Source organism: Notechis scutatus, chromosome 3 (genome assembly GCF_049901735.1).
Source record: "Notechis scutatus isolate UNSWTSFEM ecotype Mainland chromosome 3, rNotScu1.2, whole genome shotgun sequence".
In the NCBI taxonomy this organism is placed as follows: domain Eukaryota; kingdom Metazoa; phylum Chordata; class Lepidosauria; order Squamata; family Elapidae; genus Notechis; species Notechis scutatus.
The window spans coordinates 175,325,973-175,347,520 of record NC_142011.1 but is presented as its reverse complement, the minus strand read 5'-3'; the positions used below and the strand labels follow the sequence as shown (position 1 = coordinate 175,347,520).

Below are 21,548 nucleotides of genomic sequence, written 5' to 3'. Positions count from 1 at the left end.
CACTAAACTGATTTAATTCTGTGGATACATGAGCTGGTATTCTTCTCTTATTAAGTTATCAAGTAGCTATTATTGGCTTACATCTTTAGATATCAATACTTCCAAATGAATAAGCAGTCTAGTATTCACCTGAAAATTGTCATAAAACTGTAAGAGACTTTTGTCTCCTCTTTCCAAAGGAAAATATTCCTACTTCAATATCGATTGAGTTTAGGTTGATATGTGTGTGTGTGTGTGCGCGCACATGCATATGTGTATGTATATATGTGTGTGTGTATATATATATATATATACACATATACATACATACATACATATTCAATTTCTTGAAGAAATTGAATTAATTATACAAAGGTAAACTGAAACTATTATTGTAAGTCTATCATATTATGAACCCTGACCTTCCTCAAAAATCTCTATGGGAATCTTAATTCATATTATTTTCATTAACCCTATAATATAGTTAAAATTGATCATGAGCTGAAACCATGAGTAAGAATGTAAAATTAGGCACACATGTACTTACCGGTATTTTGATCAGCACTGAAACCAAAATCTGTCCCAAATTTCCTTTGTACAAAGGACAGTTCTTTTGGCTACTGAAAAATACCCCTCCATGATTTTCTCAGGAAAGAAGAATTGGAAGGATCTCTTCAAAATAAATCTGTCTAACAAACTTATTTTTTGTCTCTATAAAAATTGCCATACCAGTTTAGAAACTCATTGATCACTAGCTCAACTTAAAGTAAAAGTCTTTATGGTAATAATTTTTTTAAAAATGGAGAACAAAACAGTGTACTTAATTGATATCACTGAAATTTAGCCATTCATAATTTTAGATGGGACATATTTGAGTTCTTAAAAGTTGGAAGTCATTTTTTTGAAGCAATAAGCATTTGATAATAGGCAAGAAGTGAACTTCTATTATCTATTGATTGTTGTGGATAAGATTAGAAAGAGCTCTTCCAGGTATATTATATTAATATAATATTAATCCAAGATGAATGCTAAAGTGAACACAAGATAATTGTACTGGTCAAATCTGTACAGCCTACTTAAAATAATGAAATCCAGAAAGCTACAATTGAATTAAAGCAATTTTTTTTCATCTCTTTTTAAAGCAATTTTTTTCCATCTCTTTTCTAGCAGAGTACAGTACAATTCCTACAACACCAGTTAAAGATTCAGAGGCAGATAGGCTGCGTCGCAGCTCAGATGGCAAATCACGTGGCCGAGGCAGAAGGAATAACAATCCTTCACCACCACCTGACTCTGACCTTGAGGTATTAGATATGAAACGTCTATTTTATTTGTATATTGATTCATCCTTTGAACAGCATTAGGAAGAGTTGATAGGGAAAGTAAATGCGAATTCATGAAAACTGTTGAAAATTAATTGAAACAACACTTAGCAACACTTGTATTTTTACAAGTGAATTTTCTTCTACAAAATTATTCATCTGTAGTTGAACTCCTGTTGTTTCTTTCTCAAGGTAAAAGTTACATTTTTTTTTATGACTGTTCAAGTTCAAACCTTGAATGTTACATTTTCAAAAGAAATAACTAAGTTACAATTAATGTTCTAGTAAGTTGATTGTGTTTATGGATACAACAAACAAACTAATGAACTAAGTGTGTGTTTCTATTTGAAAAACAACTTTTATTGTATAATTTGTGTTTGAATTTATAACATTCAACAATTAATTGACTACCCTTATTGCTATAAGGCTATGCTTACTTCAAAAGTGATTTGGAAGATAAATTTTGAAAAACAGAAAATATGAGCATAGCATGTCCCAGAACCTGAATTATTTTTAAAACTTTGCATAAACATAAAAAAGATATGGATGCTTTAATAAGCAACCATTCACTTTATATCTTGAGAAATTTTGCAATATGTCATCATTGTTGACATTATATATAATGGACATTAGTCTGAAATTGAATAAAAATAGATAAGTTTATAATAAGTACAACTTTCAGAACAATTATTTTAGGTAAGTCTACTGTACTCACCAACTTTATAAAACATGACATATGTAAATATTTTGATTTTATTTTTATAGAGAGTATTCATTTGGGATTTGGATGAGACAATCATCATTTTCCATTCACTTCTTACAGGATCGTATGCTAATAGATATGGGAGAGTAAGTATGAAATACAACATTTGTATATAGAAGCAATCTATAGAAAAAAGTAAAAACTTAATAGGATGAATTACTGAAGCTAAAAGTGAAATAAAAATAATAATTTTCATTGGGGTTTCAGTTCTTAGGAAGAATTGAAAGTAAATGATAAATTTTGGAGATCATCTGGAAATCTGAAAAGAAATAACACCCTGGAAACATCCATATTGTAAAGAAATCAATACAAATGTTTCTGTGTAGTCATCAGAAGCTGATAGTGAATTCAGAAAAATTTTAAGAAATAATTGTAAAAGTAAAGTCATTTATAAATTTATACTGCTTTTCAAACAAATAAATACATATTTGTATTATAGTTGTAGTGTCTCTATAATAATACACTAGGAATTCATGATGCAACTTGTCCTCATGTTGACATAATAAAAAATTATGAATTTAAAACTTTTGGTATTTTTTTTTTATTACTGATGTACAAATTTCCTACTGACTTTTGGGTGAGAAAATATTTGCCATTCTAAAAAATAGCATACTTCTAAATACATAAAATATCAATTTTCCACTGAATGAAAGAAAAAAGGTACAAAATGATTAAATGACATTTGTAATGTTAGAATTGTAAAATGAACTAAAACCAATTTATGATATGGATAAAAAAAAGTTCCAGCTTTTTAATACTAGACATAAATAAAATATTCTATGCAAATTGCATAAAGAACTTTCTATATAGGCCTGTCATTATTATCTTTTTTTTTAGATTAGTATATAACAAACTGTACTAATATAATGCCACCATAATGAAAAATAAATATTATTATTAAATAAATAGGCTGATGAAAATTGGTTACATGGTACAGAATTTATGATATGATAAAATATTTAATTGATCGATGGATGGATGATATGTCATCTAGTTACTAATTAAGTTTTAGTGACCACATAGCTAGATTTTCTCCATGACGATCTCTCCCTAACATGATTTTCTAATAGCTCATTTATCACCATTGCCACTGAATTCACTCACTTTCCTCCTCCTCCTCCTCCTCCTCCTCCTCCTCCTCCTCCTCCTCCTCCTCCTCCTCCTCTTCTTCTTCTTCCAGTATGTCTATTTAAGAAAATTAGATATGTCTAGCCCAACAAAGAGAAGGATTAGGAGTGACAATATAAATGGCTAAACTGTCTGCTTGAACGGCTGTCAGAAAGAAGAGCAGGTCAACTTATTCTCCAAAGCAAGCAGGACAAGAAACAATGGGTGGGAGCCTGTTTAGGGAAGATGGAATAAGAACTCTTGCTTTGGGCAGAGAGTTGGCTAGAAGATCTTCAAAGTCCCTTCCAGCTCCATTATTTTATGATTCTCAGCATTAAAGTCTTCTTCAGAGGGCTAGGTCTTTGCATAATTTGAGGATGGTTGGTAAAGTTCTCTGGTGAGAACTTTAGATTAATCTGTTCTTTGACCCAGTTCATTTGCCTATCTGTAGAGTTCTCAGGAAACCTTTTTAACACCATATTTCAAAAGTAAAGGTTCTCTTTCTGTCCAACTTTCACGTCCATAGAGTAGTGCTAAGAAAATTTGCCTGCATGATTCTGACCTATATAGACCTATTAGGGCATCTGAATATTTTTTCCCAGGCCTTTGTTGCTTCTACCAAGTGCTATTTTGCAGCATATTTCTTGAGTGCTGGTATATTTTTTTTCTGTTTATAGCTTATCCTAAAAGTCAGAAACCATCTTCTGCTTCAATATTTTTATTGTCAAATTTAAGGCTGGTTGTTGTACCTATTATAGACAGTCTTCACCTAACTAACAGCTGGGACCAGCAACTCTTGTCAATTAGTGACACAATAATTAAATGATACATCTCATGACCACAACATGCAATTTTATTGCTGGAGTCTCCATTGACTCTGATTGTCAGAAAATGGTTGTGAAATGTGCAAATGGTGATCATGTGACTGTTCAATGCTGCAGTGATCAGGGCACTTGGCAACCAGTTGGGAACAGGTTGCCAAGTATTCAAAACGTGGTTTTGTGACTGCAGAAGGAGTGCAATGCAATATTTTACAGTGCATCTGGAAGTACTCTACACACCATAAAGCACCCATTCCAAGACCACCATGACTACAAACAGTCATTAAATGACCAGTTGTAAGTCAAGGACTACCTGTAATGACAACCACTATTGAGGCACACTGCAAAGATCATAATTGGGCATGAAGCTAATTTTTCGCCACTGTTGTAGGTTTGAATGGTTGCTGAATATAAATGATCAGAACTGAAGACTTTGTAGAAATGAAATTCAGACAAATAACAAATGATTCAATTTAGGATTGCATCTTTTTTTAAAAAATGGCACAGATATGTATAGGCAATACAGTTAAAAATTAACTACGGTAGGTAGAAGATACAGTTGCTATCCCCCTTTTTTACTACAGTAAAATTTTATATAGTAGTTTATTATTTTAAATGTACTTATTGCACATTAAAAGTCAGCATATGATATACATATTTTATATAACTTTATTAACAATTTAAGAAGGAAGATAGAAACTAATAATAAGTAATATTTAGAATGAAGGGAATAAGGAAAAAATAAGAAAAGAACAAATAAAAAATGCAGGAAAAATGGAAAAAAGAAAGAAAATATAAAGAAGTGACTCCCAGTTTTCTTTTATAAGGACAAATGTAAATTAAACTCTTACTCTGTGGTTAGACCATTACTTACATATTACTACAATCTAAATTATATTTTTTTCCAGTTATTTATCCAATAGTCCTAAAAGAACAGTTTTCTGTGAGCACTATCTTGAATATAAATAACTAACAGCTGTGTAGATATTATGCTGAAAAGAAAGTATAGAAGTAGTGGGATATGTTCTTTGAATATATGCAGTGATGCCTTCTGTGCATCTGAGGCTATGGGTTTACTACTTATTAGTTCACCAGCTGCGATGCATTATGAGGTAGAGAAGTTCTCCTGCCAGACAGCTGATTCTTTGAAGCCCAGATTGTCCCTGCAAAACATGGAGCAAGAATTGGAAAGTAGAAAAAGTAAAATAATTCAAATATAACATCAAGTTACATACTGGCATTATGTAAATGAATATCAGGCTTATGTAGTAACTCTTTCCTGTTCTCATTGTCAAATACTGATATTTAATTCTTCAAAGAGAAAACTGATAGTTTGCCACTTTAGATTAAATGGAAACTCAATTGATTCAGATTAAGAAAGAGGGAGAAAATTACTGTGCAGATTAAAAGACTATGAAATTTAGCTAAAATTCAGATAATTTGTTTATGTAGTGGTACTTGTGGTTCAGTACTTCATCATTTGAAGTTTTTTAGTGTTAATATGAAGTTATTTTTTCTTCGATTTAATTGTAAGAGATATATGTCATAACATGCTACATTAAAATAACTTTTTTCACAGAAGTATTCAATTCTGACTTTCCAGCTAACTGGAAAATAAGCTGAGACAGGAAAAAAAGTGAACTTTCCTGTTTTTCAACTCCTGTTTCACCAGAAAACAAAGGGAGCAAGGATTTTAAGATGACATGCTAATATGGGTGGAAAAAATTCTAATAAATATGTCATTCCTGTTTATAAATGGTACTTTTTAACTGATTCATTACACTTTTCAAACATTTAATTTTGCAATAATTATTTAGAAATGAATTAAAATAACAAAGATTAACAGTCTAGTGCCGTGATGGTGAAGCTATAGCACACGTGCCAGAGGTGGCATGCAGAGCCCTCTCTGGGCATACATGGTGTCACCAGCTGCTCTTCTGCTTTCTGCCGCGTGCCGGCCAGCTGGTCTTGTTTTCAGGCCATTTTTCAACTGTTTCCCGGGTGTTTTTCAAGCTGTTTTCAAGCTAGTTTTTGCCCCCAAAATGGCTGAAAAATGGCCCCATAACAGGCATGTGCACACCAGCCAGCTGGTCTTCAGTTTTCCAGCACCCCGGCAAGCACATATGCATGTGTTCCGGTTTGGGCACTCAGTGCCAAAAAGGTCTAGTGTTCCATTATTTTATCTCAGTCTGCATGCCAGTTCTGGCCACTATTGTTTTTGTGTTGAAGTATACAAGCTTTAAAACAATGTTGTGCTATTTAATATTTAGATTCTCTGTCAGACCTATACACAAGGTCTAAGTGAGCAAAGAGATTTTATCTCCAAAAACATGTAGAGGTTTAAAACACAATCAGCTCTAAATATATTTTTGTTCTAGTGGAATGTATATGAGATTCTGCAGTAGAAAATGGATATTCATCATAATAATAGGGTTCTGTCACTTTGGATGTGGGAGAAATGGAGGTAATTGAATTAATGGTAATCATGTAGTGCAGGGGTGTTAAACACACGTCGTCATGGCAGCGTCACGTGATATATCGGGACTTTCCCCTTCGCTAAACCGGGTGTGGGCATGGCCAAGGCATCACACATTCAGCCTATGGACCAGGAATGTGACAGCCCTGGTGTAGGCAATAGATTAGATTTAGGGAAGAATTCAGGACTACAAACTTTGTTCACCACTGGATTCAGAAGTTATGAATGCAAAATTTCTTTTCTGTTAGTGTAAACCTGTACATGTATAGCATTTACTTATTTATAGTTTTCTAAGTTTAAATATTAAATGAAATAATATGATAGAACCTTACAATAATAATTATCGTATTTTTCAGAGTATAACACGCACTTTTTCCACCCCCAAAAGTGGGTGGAAATATCTGTGTCTTATACAGCTAATGTTGCCGAAGCCCTGCTCACCTGCCACCCCACACCCTTCGGCCTCTACCTCCCAGCAATTTGCCTCCTTGCAGCAAATAGCCTGTTTCAGCTTCAGCACAGCCTGATTAACACAAGCAGCTGATTGTCGGTTAGATTGGACTCCCGATGATCAGCTGTTTCAGGCTGCAGGGATTGCCATTGCCTATTACCGCCGCACCTGCCATTTTCGGCCTCCGCATCCCATTTTAGCCTTCACATGCCCCATTTTTGGCCTCCATGCACCCCATTTTCCGCCCATTCTGATCCCTGCCACGTGCAATGGCCCCAAAATGGGGCACATGGAGGCCGGAAAGAGGGCAGGTGGAGGCTGAAAATGGCATGCAAAAAAGGGGTGCACGGAGGCAGCAATAGGCTATGGCAATCCTTGCAGCCTGAAACAGTTGATTGTCAGGAGGCCAATCCAACCGACAGTCACCTGCTTGTGCTAATCAGGCTGTGCTGAAGCTGACCAGGCTGTTTGCTGCAAGGAGGCAAATTGCTGGGAGGCAGAGGCAGATTTTTTTTTTCTTGTTTTCCTCCCCAAAAGCTAGGTGAGTCTTATACTTCAAAGCATCTTATACTCCGAAAAATATGTTTTTAATTATTCCATTGTGTAACAAAAGCTACTTGCAAGGTGGTTCTGTGAATCATTAGCATTTCAACTAGCTTACTTTACCTAACTTAACTCTTTCATGTTCTTTAAATTATTTGCATCTGATCTTAATTTGGCCTCCAATCTTATCTTCACTTTGGGATCGAATATGTTTATTTTTGGTTTTCTAATTTTGGTATTCAATTTTTTGTAACTACCACTGCTATACTATAGGCAAGCTGATTGATTTGTTCGATAGATGTTATTTTGATCCTTGCAAGCATCTTATTCTCATCTTTCATTATAGCTGGCACAAAATTGGGTGGGGGGAGGCACTACTTTCTTGTCCTGGTAGTCTTTGTCTTCCTACTGGTGATTGTGCGTATGCCATATTAGTTTATTTTCATTCTTCTTGTCAGAGAGTCAGGTTATTACAGTGCTAACCTGTACTACTAATTATTTGATTATTACTTGTTCTAAGTCTTGTACAACATGTGGGATATAGGGTGCATGCAGCCTGGACAACTATAATGTGGCCACATAAGATCATAAAAAATATAAACAAAGTTTGTTCTTTATATGCACTAACTACAGTATATTATATATTAAAATATGACCCAAGACAATTCCTCTTCAGTTGATGTGGCCCTGGCAAGTCAAAAATTGAACAACCATTTTCTAAATTATCATTTCTATCATTTCTATCAGACATTCCCTCTATATTTCCAATTTTTATTTCAGTGTTTTCTACTACTCTACTGTAGGTAGTCATTGACTTATAACCACAATAAGGACCAGAAAATTCATCATTAAGTGGTTATTAAATAAGATAGCACATGACCAACCCCAATATGACCTTTATGACATGGTCATTAAGTGAATCACTATGGTTGTTAAACTCAACATCATGTGACTGCTACTTGCAACCTTTTCTATTGACTTCCCCATTGACTTTGTTTGTTGGAAGCTGTCTAGAAAGATCACAAATGGCGATCACATGATCACAGATGCTGCAACCATCATAAATGCATGACAGTTACAAAGCACCCAAATCACAATCACATTATTGTAAGGATGCTGTGACAGTCATCAGTACAAGGACTGGTCATACATAATTTTTTTCAGTGCCGTTGTTACTTCAAACAGTCACTAAATGAATAGACGTTGAGTATGGACTGTCTGTATTGGTTTTGGGTTTTCTATTATCACAATTTTTCTGAACTTCTTCCAATTCTGCGTTCCTGAATATTTTATTTCTAATAATAAATTTCCTTTTACCTGCTAATAGTTGTTCAGCAATATTTGAGTTTGGATGAATTCTTTCTAAAATTCAAACATTCACTTTAAGTAACTTCATATTGTTGATTCCAATTTATAATAGGCCACAATGTCTTGGTTTTTGTATCACAGTATATTGTTGCCATTTTTGTGGTTGTTGTTCTTCCAATAATCCTACAGGGCTAAGCTCTGGTTGCCCAGGCATCCTAAGTCCTACTGACCGCTTGTCAAGATATCCAGGAACTCTAATACCTGATGCGATCCTTGCTGAGCCAGGCAATGACCAATCAGGTCATTGAATCTGGTACAGGATTCTTTTTTTTTATTTACTCACTATACACATAGTCAGGCTATGAGACTTCTCTGCTAGAGTGACTGTTGACTGAGTAAAATACACTAATGCCAGCAGAGCTGTCAACCTGAACAGATTATCAAAGTCCCGTCACCATAATAATGGGTGTCCATGGAGGAGATTATTATTGTTATTGTGTTGTGATTTATCACATAATCATCCAGATGTTTACATATTTCTGTCCCTCCAAAGGATCTGGGATAAGCTGGTGTTATTTAATAATGTTAAAGGTATCATAATAGGATGTAAGCTTCCAAGTAAAGCTGCCTTTTCCAGTTGACTGATGGTGATTTTGTCAATGCTGATGGTATTCTAGTGGTACTCCAGATGTTTTGGAATTGTACTCAAGGCAGTTGTTGTTATTAGTAGTACTATCTTTCTTTTGCCACAATCGTTCTGCTTCTATTTGTAGATCTTTGTGTTTTGTGATTTTGTCCAGTTCTTTCTCATATGCACTATCCAAACTTTTTTGCCTTTCCGATTGACAGTTATTAAGTCTGGAGTGTTATGTGGAAGGGCCTTATCTGTTTGAATTCTAAAGCCCCATAGCACTTCAGTTTTTTTCATTTTGCGTTTTGCACTGCATTCTAACCAATGCACCACCACAGCTCCTATCCCGATACCCATTGTTAAAAAAAATCTGTAAATGTTTACCTCAACAATTATAAAATAATCAGTGGAGTGGAACAGAACAGAATGGAATAGAACAGAACAAATAGAATAGGAATGGAATAGAATAAATTTTAGCTCTAATGACCTGTTGCCTCTCCTTGTTGCCATAGTACGTGGTAATTGGTTTATTATTTATCTCTTTTTTGTTATTTTTATTGCATAATTTGTAATTAGAATTTGTAATTAGAACACTGTTTTGGGGCCATAAAAGTCCTCTTCCCTATAAGGCATTTTAACCATAACAGTTTATCTTCTTTTCTCTGATAAGTCTAATTTTTTTCTTGTTTTTTCTTTTATGAGGACCCCCCTACTTCTGTTTCACTGGGACTAAGGATGGAGGAGATGATTTTCAATTTGGCAGATACGCATCTGTTCTTTAATGATTTAGAAGTAAGTAATTATTATTTGAATGACATACAGATTTTTGAAAGACTAAATAATGGTTGAGTGACCACTATTTTCTATAAGAAAATAAGAGAGATTTACACTGGCAAAATTAGTGTTTTGGAGTTCTTTATCAGTTTATTGATACTAATTTCATAGTAATTGGCTGTCTGTTTCTAGGTGTAGCTAACTAATATGCAACCCACTGTTTGTCATTGGTTTCAAGTATCTGTCTTGTATTCCTGGCATAGGCTGAGATAGGTACAGTTCTGTTCCTTGCTATTGGGATCTCTTCACAAATAATTCCTACAATATTTACCCAGTTTGTTCCTGTCATTCCTCTTTCTCATTATCTCTACTCAAAACACTCTACCAATTGTGTTGTCCCCTTAAAGAAACTTAATATTTATCTATCGGTGTGTGTGTGTGTGTGTGTGTGTGTGTATGTGTGTGTATTGCTCTAATACAACTCAGAGTGAGGAACTGTGTTGAAATTAAGTTAATTCAGTAATCTTGCATATATTAAATGCCTTTTAGAAACTGGGGTTTCTGTCTTCTCCAATACCATATTAATACTATTATTTTTTGTCATGCATCTTGTAGATGGTGTATTTGTTGTGAAATTTATTTTATTTATTACATTGTTTTATGTTCCGTCTCACAATTGTGAGTCTGGGCTACTAACACAAGATTAAGATATCAACAAAAACAAGAACATATTTGTTATTGATAGCACAGTAATAGCACAATGAAACCTGAGTAACTGATTCATACCTTTATAGTTATTATGATAAATGTTTTGGTTCACAATGTTTATGTGAATAATAAACATAAGTAGATCTTTTGCATGAACTGTAGGAAATTCTAGCAGTTAGTTGTAATGTCAAACTATATAGAACCGTATCAAAAGCTTAAAATCTTTCATCTTAATCCTCCCCCCCAAAAAAAACTTCCTTGGTTATGAATAGTAGTTTCCAACTCTTGTGTTTCTTTCATTTATCAATGGAAAAACAGATTGTTGGTTATATTCATTAAAATTTCAAACACAGATTCTGTCGTAATAAAGACAGCGGTTTATTTAAAACTGAACCACTAAACAAGCTTGGGGAGCATTGCCAATAAGCATTAATCATCACAATATTATTTTGTTAGAATTTATAAATATACATTATTCTAGGCAGGCAAAAGAATCCTGAAGATTCACATACAACTTTTGTTGATCAAAGTTAATTGGCAACAATTGCCCTTTAAATATTTCCTGATGTTTCTTTTTCCCAAAATCTAACAAAATGTACCTTATTTAATAGTTGAACTGATATTACTTGAAATTAGTGTGTGCAACCACTAAATGTGGTTTCTCAAACATCTGTCCTGTATTTCAATTTCATTTATAAAAGAAACTACTCAATGATACATTAACAAGTTAACATAAAAATTATAACTTTGTCTCTTAAATATGTAAAATAAACACTATTTCAAGTATTGCCAGTATGTCAATTTCAAGTTGCACACACAAACATGAACATATTTCAATACAAGATAACCTGACCAATATATGAGCTTCTGTGTTCTGATTATATACTATATAATTTAGTTCAAGTTTTGCTGAAAGAGTATTCTATCTTGATCCTGTGCCAAATAGCCTATAGTTTTTTCTAATCAAAATGGAATATACATCCAGATGTTTTTAATAGTTGCATACCATTATAATTGACCATAAATGTAGTAATTTAATTGTTAAATGTCAACATTCCAGGGATTTGGTCAGCTCCACTGTGTATCAAGTATGACTTTTAAGTTTTATTATTTTGTGCAGTAGTTCCTTACTCGACCCATAAAATTGATTTTGAAACATGGATCTTACAAAAAGCAGTTTCTGGTATAGCATCAAGGATTATGATTCCAATTGAACATGTCTGAACTAGTTCTATGTGTCATGCCATTCCCTTTGATTAGGATATATTACAAGGAGTAATGTTTTGAACAAAGTTTCAGATAAGCAATATAACCTATAGATTTCACTACTTGTAATTGTGGTGATAATCACTAGCTTAGCTGACTTTAGGATGAGTTCAACAGATTCATGGAAAAAATAGAGGTATTAGTCTTCCTGGCTAACTAGCTACAGCCAATAGGAAGAACATTAGAATGGAGCTACAGCTTTATATGCTGCTTAAGTACCATTAAAAAATATCTTCTTGTCACTGACACAGAATACTGAATTACAGAGACTTTTTATTTGATCTACAGCAGGGGTGTCCAACCTTCGCAACTTTAAGACTTGTGGACTTCAACTCCCAGAATTCCTCAGCCAGCAAAGTCCACAAGTCTTAAAGTTGCGAAGGTTGGACACCCCTGATCTACAGGCTTTCTTTTGTATTGTATTTCATCCCTCCCCTCAAAACAAACTATTCCTGTTCCATAATTTTGAACATAAATAGGTCAGAGTAATTTGTCTATGCTATCTATCTATCTATCTTGTGTTGGAAACAGGGAAATTCTCCACTGAGCTGAAGGGAGAGTCCAGGATGGGGTAGTCTCTAGTCTCCTCGCTCTGCAGACCGAGTTGAAAAACTGAGGACACACCCCCTGGTAACGGTCCCTAGTTCTTCACTTGGTCTCAGCGTGTTCAGACCACCCTTTAAGGTCTCTGAATATTTCAGATTGCAGAAGAATTTTCACCCCCTGGTTTAAGACTTTTGTCTTAGAGAGGCTTAGATCAGGTTTGACAGCTAGCTGGCTTGCCGGTTTAGCACTTTCATTTTTTCGCGCCTTTTTTCCGGTTTGCTTTTTTTTGCTTATTATTTAATTTTTAAACTTTCCTTGCTGGTGGACTGGTTTTTTTTTTTCCCTTTCTGGTTGGAATTTGGGTGGAGGTGACCCTGAGAGCCCGTGTGGCCCGGGCAGGAGGCAGCGTCTTATTTAACTCGCCTTCTCCCGATCCACTTTCCCTTGACTTGGGCTAGCGGCATCTGCTGTTAAATGCCCCCTTTTTCAGCGGCGGCAGCCATTTCTCGCATTTGGGGACAGTCTTGCAGTTCGTCTCCAGGATTGTCCCTTGGCGGGGTTGGCCATCAGGATTGAATCCTGACCCCCTATCCCGTCCTCAGAGCACCGTGGCAGCTGCGAGACGCTTGAGACTGCCAGATAATTGCGGTGCAGCCAGCGCCAGGCTCGCAAGCCTTTGACCTGTCAGGGCTTGCTGCAATTCAAAGAGTCAGCCGTTTTTCACCTTTTTTTTCTCTGACTCGGCTTTTGAATTACAGAGCTGGGCTGAGCTCACCACTTTGCGTTGCACTAGCCTCCTGAAGTGGTGGACAGCTACTGTGGCTGTAGCAGACAGCGTTAGGTTAAATAATTTTTTTCTTTACTTTTTCCCTTTCCCTCCCTCTGTCAAGTGACAGTTAATTTTGGCGGGCTCAAAATGGCCACCAGGGGAGCTGATCAAGAACTGTCAGTTCCTCAGCAGGGTAGAGAAAAGGCTGTAAAGGGATCTGCCAAGCCCAGGTCTGCTGGACTGGAGGTAGCAGCTAGGATTAGAGCCAGGGCTCTAGCCCCTAAAAGACCCTCTAGGGCTGAGGATAGACAGGCCAGGCACAGACAAAAAGCCATAGATAAACAGTTTGACAAGGCAGTGAGAGATTCCAGGATGATTGAAAACAGGGCCACCTCTCCTCTGCCTCCACAAGATGACAGGTAGCTAGACCAACTGGCAGATAGGCAGTATTTGACTGCCTGGTCTCCTGGTGGCTCAAGTACTCAGGATTTGGAGGGAAACCTCCAAATCAGGGCAGAAACCTCTCACAATTTTGCTGAGCCGCCTCAGGGCATTCTGATTGTGGCACCTGCAAGCCAAGTCTCCAGCGGAGCCAGACCTGTGCCTGCAGCCACCTTTACACCTACAGCAGCTGGCTTACGGCCTGAGGAGACCCAGATGCAAGAAATACCACCCTTCATGAGAGCCTGGATCTCCCAAACAATAAGACAAGAATTGCAGGCAGAGGTCAACCAGCTGTGCCATCTGTCTTATTTGGACACTAACAGTGGCGTCCTTCAGGGGCATGGGCAGGCTTCTGCAGAACAGCCGATCCACTTCAGAGAGCGCTCGGCTTCAGAAAGCAGCCAATTTTATGGCTCCGAGAGGGACCTCCTTCCAGAAAGGGATTTTTCGGATGAGGAGTCAGAGGTAACAGGTCCCACCTCCTTTTCCAGCCGGCTCTCTTCAAGACTCTGCTGGTTAAGGCTAAGAGCACGGATCATCTTAAAAAGGACACGGTCACTCGGGACCTTTCCACAGATGGAGAGGATCAGGAAGATTACCTGTTCACTGAGAAAGCATCTGTGGTGGACGCTGTACCTGTGCCCCAGATATTTTTGAATCTGATAAAAAAGCAGTAGGACTCCCCTGGGATGTACACTCGCCCCAGTGGGTCTGAGTCTACCTTATTTAATATAGACAAGGACCTTTTGGACATTATGGAAGTGCCAAAGGTAGATGGCCCAGTGGTGGCCCTAGCTTCCTCATCTGTCATCCCACCTGATGCGGAGGATGTTTTAAAGGCGGAGGACCAAAAGGAGGAGATGGCGCTCCGGAGAGCTCATCAAGCCGATGCCTGGGCCATCAGAGCATTGACGACCGCGTCTTTTTTTACGCAGGCCTCTTTGCAGTGGTTGAGGCAGTTACAGGGCAGAATCCCACCTGAGGATCTCAGGGTGCATCAGGACCTGAATAAGATTATAGCTTCAGCTCAATTGACTGCTGATGCCACCCTCACGTCGGCCAAATTTTCTTCCAGAGCCATGACCTCTTCCATAACAGCACGTAGGCTCCTCTGGCTAAGAAATTGGCAGATGAACGTCAGAACTAAATGGAAGCTGGCCTCAGCTCCTTTTAAGGGAGAGAGGCTTTTCGGGGAGGCCCTGGATCCTTTTTTGATAGAAACCAGGGACAAGTGAAAGATCCTGCCCTCTCAGGGGAGGCGCTTCATTTACAGGTCTCCTCCCTACTACAGGAAGCCCTCCTTTAAACAGGGGGAAGCTGGGGCTGGCTTTCCCCGTCAAAGTAGGCCCTTCTTCCAAAGATCTTCATCTCAGGCCGATAGACAGGCCTTTGCCACCAGAGGGCGTCAGAGGCAAGAGGGCAGAAGGTCCTTTAGATGCTCCAACAGACCCTTTAGGTGCAACAAGTGACACCCGAGCCTCATCTCCCATAGGGGGCCATCTGGGACTGTTCTGGCAGAGGTGGGAACAGACCACGACGGATGCTTGGATCCTGTCAACCTTACGGTCAGGTCTCTCTCTGGAGTTTCTTTCTTCCCCCCAAGAGCCTTTGTGTGCTGCCCCGTATCCAGGGACCCCTCGAAGAGGGATCTGATGGAATCGGTGATCCACCATCTGCTGGACATTTGGGCTATCTAGCCGGTTCCAAAAGACCAGGAGAGACAGGGTTTCTATTCAATGTTGTTTGTGATTCTAAAGGCCTCGGGGGAGCAATTCTCAACCTGAAAGGGTTCAACAGACATCTAATCTACCAAAGGTTCAAGATGCACTCCCTCCACTCCATCCTAGACGGACTGTGGGAGGGAGATTTTTTGGCCTCAGTAGACTTGACGGAGGCCTACCTCCATATGCCCATACACCCCAACCACCGCCAGTTCCTGAGGTTTTGCTATGGCGACCGCCATTTTCAATACAGGGCTCTCTCGTTCGGCCTGTCATCAGCCCCACGGACTTTTACCAAGCTCCTGGCAGCTGTAGCGGCACACCTCAGAGCCTTACCAATAAGGATCCAATGCTATTTGGATGACATCCTGATAGCATCCTCTTCCTGAACCCAGGCAGAGGAGGATCTGATGTCGACAATCAGGATTCTTCGAGAGCACGGCTTCTCAATAAACCTGGACAAATGTCACCTAGTACCATTGACTTGGCTCTTGCATTTGGGGGCTATCATAGACACCTTGGCCAGCCAGGTTTTTCTTTCACAGGAGTGTCGAGACAGTATCAGGGAAGTCATGTCGCTGATCCTGTCTCCCAGAGAGGCGCCTATTATCTTGTTGTCTCAACTTCTCGGCAAGATGATATCGTGCATCGGGATTGTCCCATGGGCCTGCTTCCATTCCCGAACCCTACAGTGGTTCCTGCTCCCTTACGAGAGGGAGTGCAGGGGCGACTCATCAAGGAGGGTTCGCATCCCCTTGCCAGTTCTTTGTTCTCTCCATTGGTGGCAGTCGCAAGCCATGGATCAGGGATGCTTCTACAGGGAGCCCCAGAGGATTACCATCACCACCGACACCAGTCTGTATGGTTGAGGGGCCCACTTGGGAGTACAGGTCACCCAGGGGAGGTGGTCATGAGAGGAGCTCGCCCACAACATAAATTGGCTAGAGCTCAGGGCTGCCCGCTTAGCACTCAACGATCTAAGGCAGGAGATGGTGGGGAGACATGTTCTCCTCATGGACAATGTGGCTACCAAGGCCCACATAAACCGGCAGGGGGACACTTGTTCAAGATCTCTAATCCAGGAAGCGACTCAATTATGCAGGTGGGCAGAGAGACATCTGTTGTTCCTACGAGCAGAACACATCTCGGGAGTGTCCAATGTGCAAGCAGACTGGTTGAGCAGGGTCACGGTCGACCAGTCGGAATGGCAACTGCATCCCAGTCTGTTCCAGGAGATGATGGAATGCTTCAGCTGCCCGATTCTGGATCTCTTTGCATCGCCAGAGAACACACAGCTCCCAAGGTTCTTTGCTTGATTCCCTGCACGGGGAGCAGTAGGGGTCAATGCTCTTCGGTGCAGGTGGCCTCAGGGACTATTATATGCCTTCCCCCCTTCCCCTGATTCTGGGGGCAATCAGGAAGGTACTGATAGAGAGGGCGGAAGTTCTGTTGGTAGCCCCTTACTTGCCCAGGCGCCTTTGGTTCACCGACCTGGTGGGCCTGTCAGTTGCCAGACCCTGGAAAATTCCCCTGCACAAGATATCCCTCAGCCAGGGCCCAATCGAACACCCAGATCCAGCCTGGTTTCGATTGACCGTCTGGCGCTTGAGCAGGGGATCCTGAAGCGGGAGAAGTTTTCCACAAGGGTCATTCAGACCATCCTGGCAGCCAGAAAACCTTCCATGACCAGGATATATAACTCAATGCGGAAGATTTTTTGCAGTTGGTGCGCTTCTCACCAATTGGAACCCACTGTTGTTTCTATTGCAAAGGTGTTAGAGTTCCTGCAGGACGGGTTGGATAGAGGTCTCGCCCCCAATACCTTGAAGAGACAGGTGGTTGCCTTGGCCTCGGTGATTTCGATCAAGGACTCTGCTTCTCTGGCCCAACACCCTAGGGTGAAAGCTTTTCTTAGGGAAGCCATGAATTTGAAGCCACCGGTGGTCCACCGCTACTCCACCTGGGATTTGCCTAAGGTCCTGCAGGTACTGACTTCTCCCCTATTTGAACCCTTGCATAAAGTCAGCGTTCGCTTACTCATGTGCAAGGTGTCATTCTTGGTGGTCATTACCTCGGCCAGGCGTATCTCGGAGTTGGCGGCCTTATCTATCAGGAAGGATCTGCGTATTCCATGCAGACAGGGTGGTTCTGCGGTTGGACCCTACCTTTCTGCACAAGGTGAACTCCTTATTCCATTGTTCACAGGAGTTGATTTTGCCTAACTTCTGTCCAGAGCCTACCCATGCACTGGAGAGAAAATGGCATACCTTGGACGTTCGGAGGGCCCTCCATATTTACATTAATAGAACCTCTTCCCTTAGGAGAACAGAAGCCCTGTTTGTTTCCTTTCATCCATCAACTTTGGGTCGCAGGGTGACACCTTCCACCATGGGTCGCTGGCTCAGAGCCTGCATTGCAAAGACCTATGAGTTACAGAGGCTTCCTGTACCCAGGAGAATCACTGCGCACTCAACCAGAAGTGCAATGACCACTGCAACCTGGGCAACGCAGGCATCGATTCAGGACATTTGTAGAGCTGCGACCTGGTCATTGGTGACCCCATTCATAAGACATTTTTACAAAATTGACTCCTTTGCCTCAGCAGAGGCGGCCTTTGGAAGACGAGTCCTGCAGGGTGTTCATGTAGAAGTGGGGACCTCCGACCAATCCAGTTCCCACCCGTAGGACAGCCATCAGCTAGCTTTGGTATGTCCCATCCTGGACTCTCCCTTCGGCTCAGTGGAGAAGGGGCGTTGGTCCTACCTGAATGCTTCTTCTCAGGGAGCCGAAGGGAGAGTCCAGTCCCACCCTGTATTCTGTCAGGTCAGAGTAGGGAGGATATGTCCCTTTTTTTTGCAGTGTCAGCTAAGGTATCAGTTTGAGGACGAGGAGCAGCTGAATTCGCTTTGACGTCGTTCAGAACTGGGGACCATTACCAGGGGGGGTGTCCTCAGTTTTTCAACTTGGTCTGCAGAGCTAGGAGACTAGAGACTACCCCATCCTGGACTCTCCCTTCGGCTCCCCGAGAAGAAGCGTTCAGGTAGGACTTTTTTGCAGGCATGTTATGCTAGTGAAATCATCAATTTTATTCATGATAGGTCATAGATAGATAGATGTTAGATGGATTAATAGGCGATGTGACTTTATATTAAAGATGTTAGTTCTTATGAAAATATATGCAGATGTTTTAAATTTAGGGATTTTATTTCTGCTTACAAGATTACCTGTGTTTCCTGCTTCTTGCTGAGCTATGATAACACTCTTTATTAAAGTATTTTGGCACATCTGGTCTCAGGCAGAACCAGGAAGTGTAGTTCTATGAAAAAATGTAAAACAATGGCAGGGAAGTTATCTGAGACTTTCAAACCTTTAAAAAGATTTGTTTCCCTCTGCATTGAGCTTTTAATCTCTTTTTATTTAATTGGCAATAGACGAACCTTTAGTGGTATGATTCAATTGATGCCTTTGGCTTTGGATCTTCCTGATTTCTGGCACCTACTTTTTTTCTCCAAGGTAGACCAGTAGTAAAGTCATAAGTGTCTTTCATTATAGATAAATTGAACATGAAGCAGCAATGAATAAACACTGTAGCTCCTGTGGTGATTTCAGCATCAGCTTATTCGGCTATCTGAAAGCACTGAATTATATATGGACTTGCAATACAATATATTTGACCTTTTGGTTTGTTATATCTATTTGGTAAGAACAGTATCTATCCATATACATCTATGCTTGTTTCAGCTATTACCTGTACATAGCATTTTAATTGTATAGTATGACATGAGCTGAAATGCTTCTTATCCTAAAAATAATTTGTTCCTTCCCCTTACCTCTTTTCTTCACTAGTCAACTTGTAAATGGTTCTAATTTGATCTCATACACAGTTGTGTGTGATGCCTGCAGGTTTGTGGAAATTGCAAACAAACTTATTATGTCTGCACACCTACACTCTCAAATAGTGATAGCAAGTTGATAAAAGCATAGGGCTTTAGAGTGATATCTGCCCCCCCACCAATGTAATAATTATTTCTAAAAGAAATAGTGTGACACTATGCAATTGCAGCAATATCATTTTCAATTTTTTCATCTAAATGATTTTTCTGTAATGCCATTCAGTCTTGAAAAAAAAATTGTGATATCTATGAGATTTCTACCAGTGTTTATATTTTATTTATGATGGAACATACAGATGCTGAATACAATGGTACCAGTAAACACTTTTTTACTGAGTTAAGTTTTAAAGTAATATGACTTATTCCTTAAAATACTTTCTGTGTGCCTATATGCATATGCCTTTCAGTTAGTCTGAATTTCTAGCAACTGTTAGAGAAGTCCATGCAATTTTCTTGGCAACCTTTTGGAAGTAGTTTGCTATAGATAGGGTTCAATTTTAAGTGAAAGTGTATTTAAGATTAATTGAAATAGCACGTAGCTTTTAGTCTGATGCTCATTTTAATGCTGAAAAAGAATTCAACAATTTGGAAATTCTTTTAAAATCATCAATTTAATTAGAGAATTTCAAAATTATAATTTTTCTAGAACAATTTTACATTGATACTGATTATAATTTAGATAGAAATCATATATATTCTATCAAGAAGTTTAAATTTACGGGGTTTCTTATTTTTATGAACCTATTAGTATGCAAGGTATTGTTACTCACATTAGGATTTCAATTGAAATGTTTTGTTGATAAAGGTATAATTACCTTAACTGTAACTTTTTAAAATGTAGATTAAAAAATAAACAGTGTTGCAGTTCATGATCGAAGAATGGTCATAATAGTTGCTAACATTAAAAAAATATTTAGCAAAGTTTATCATTAAATTAGAACTGAGGCATTTACTTATGTTCCTTAAACTGTTTCTGATTTATTTTTCTACTGTGAAAAATACATTAAATTAATCCCTATGTTGCTTGAAAGAAATAGTGTGGTGGTATGCCGTATATATAAAAATATAATGTGCATTGTGTTGTAGAAATATAAGACATTATTATTCATTTTATAATTTATTGCAAAGAAAAAGATTTTCTTATTTCTTCTATTTCTGTGTCTTTTGCAATCTTTGTTTTAAAACCCTTTTTTAGAAAACTCTGCAAAAAGTTTCTGTAATTATCTTAAAATTCACGTTGAAGCAAAATAAAATTTAGAGGCGAAAATAAAATACAAATTCATCAGTTTATTCACTTAATATTGACAAATCATCATTTTGTATTTTAACGCATAGTTTGTTAGTTTGGTTACATCATCCTAAAAACAGTAATTTTAGAAAATAGTGACTCATACTGACATTTGGGGTGTCCAACTATTCCAATATGGTTTCCTGGTGCAGTTTTTTTTCCTCTATGTCTTAATCAAGTAACATTGGTATTTAGGGAATAGTTTCATTATCATAATAGCAACTCTGTTCTTTCTCTGCTGAAATTTTTGAGATTGAACTGATAAGAATTTGGAATGTAATCCATAAAGCAGATAGATGTCCCAGACTGATAAAACTACTAATTCTGACATAAATATTTAACTGTCCCTGGATTAGGTGTTAGCACATTAACACAAAATTATAGCATAATATAGTATTGCTCCGGGATATAATTCTGAATCTGAGTTATAAACATTCAGGCAGCAGCCATGGCCAAAAGTGAAGCTTTATCCAATTTTATTTTATACACAAGCTTTTTTGTTAGAGTGGCATATAAAACTCAGTGTTTTCAGTTATTATCTGAAAACCTAATTTCAAAGTGGCCAGGTGGTGCAGTTACATCATAATTGTACTGCTGCCAAGTTCTTTGCATGGTACTGTCCTTGACAGGTGTCTGAAAATTCACCTGCTCCAAAAGATTTTTCTAAGCTGTTGACAGAAACTGGATATTGGGAGCTTATAAAAGCTCCACTGACTTCAGTTCATTTTCAGATCAGAT

At 38.5% G+C, this 21,548-nt stretch overlaps 1 protein-coding gene across 24 annotated transcripts in view; it reads left to right on the top strand.

Moving 5' to 3' along the window:
* EYA1 (EYA transcriptional coactivator and phosphatase 1) overlaps window positions 1–21,548 on the top strand; it is a 93,477-nt gene that overhangs the window by 43,102 nt on the left and 28,827 nt on the right. For 16 of the 24 annotated variants that reach the window (XM_087961858.1, XM_087961856.1, XM_087961848.1 and 13 more), the window contains 3 exons: window positions 1,147–1,283; window positions 2,067–2,150; window positions 10,104–10,193. In XM_087961858.1, the coding sequence (XP_087817984.1) occupies window positions 1,147–1,283; window positions 2,067–2,150; window positions 10,104–10,193 (311 nt within the window). The remainder of the gene's footprint in view (window positions 1–1,146; window positions 1,284–2,066; window positions 2,151–10,103; window positions 10,194–21,548) is intronic. The other 8 variants (XM_026691752.2, XM_026691745.2, XM_026691739.2 and 5 more) reach the window with 1 other exon arrangement.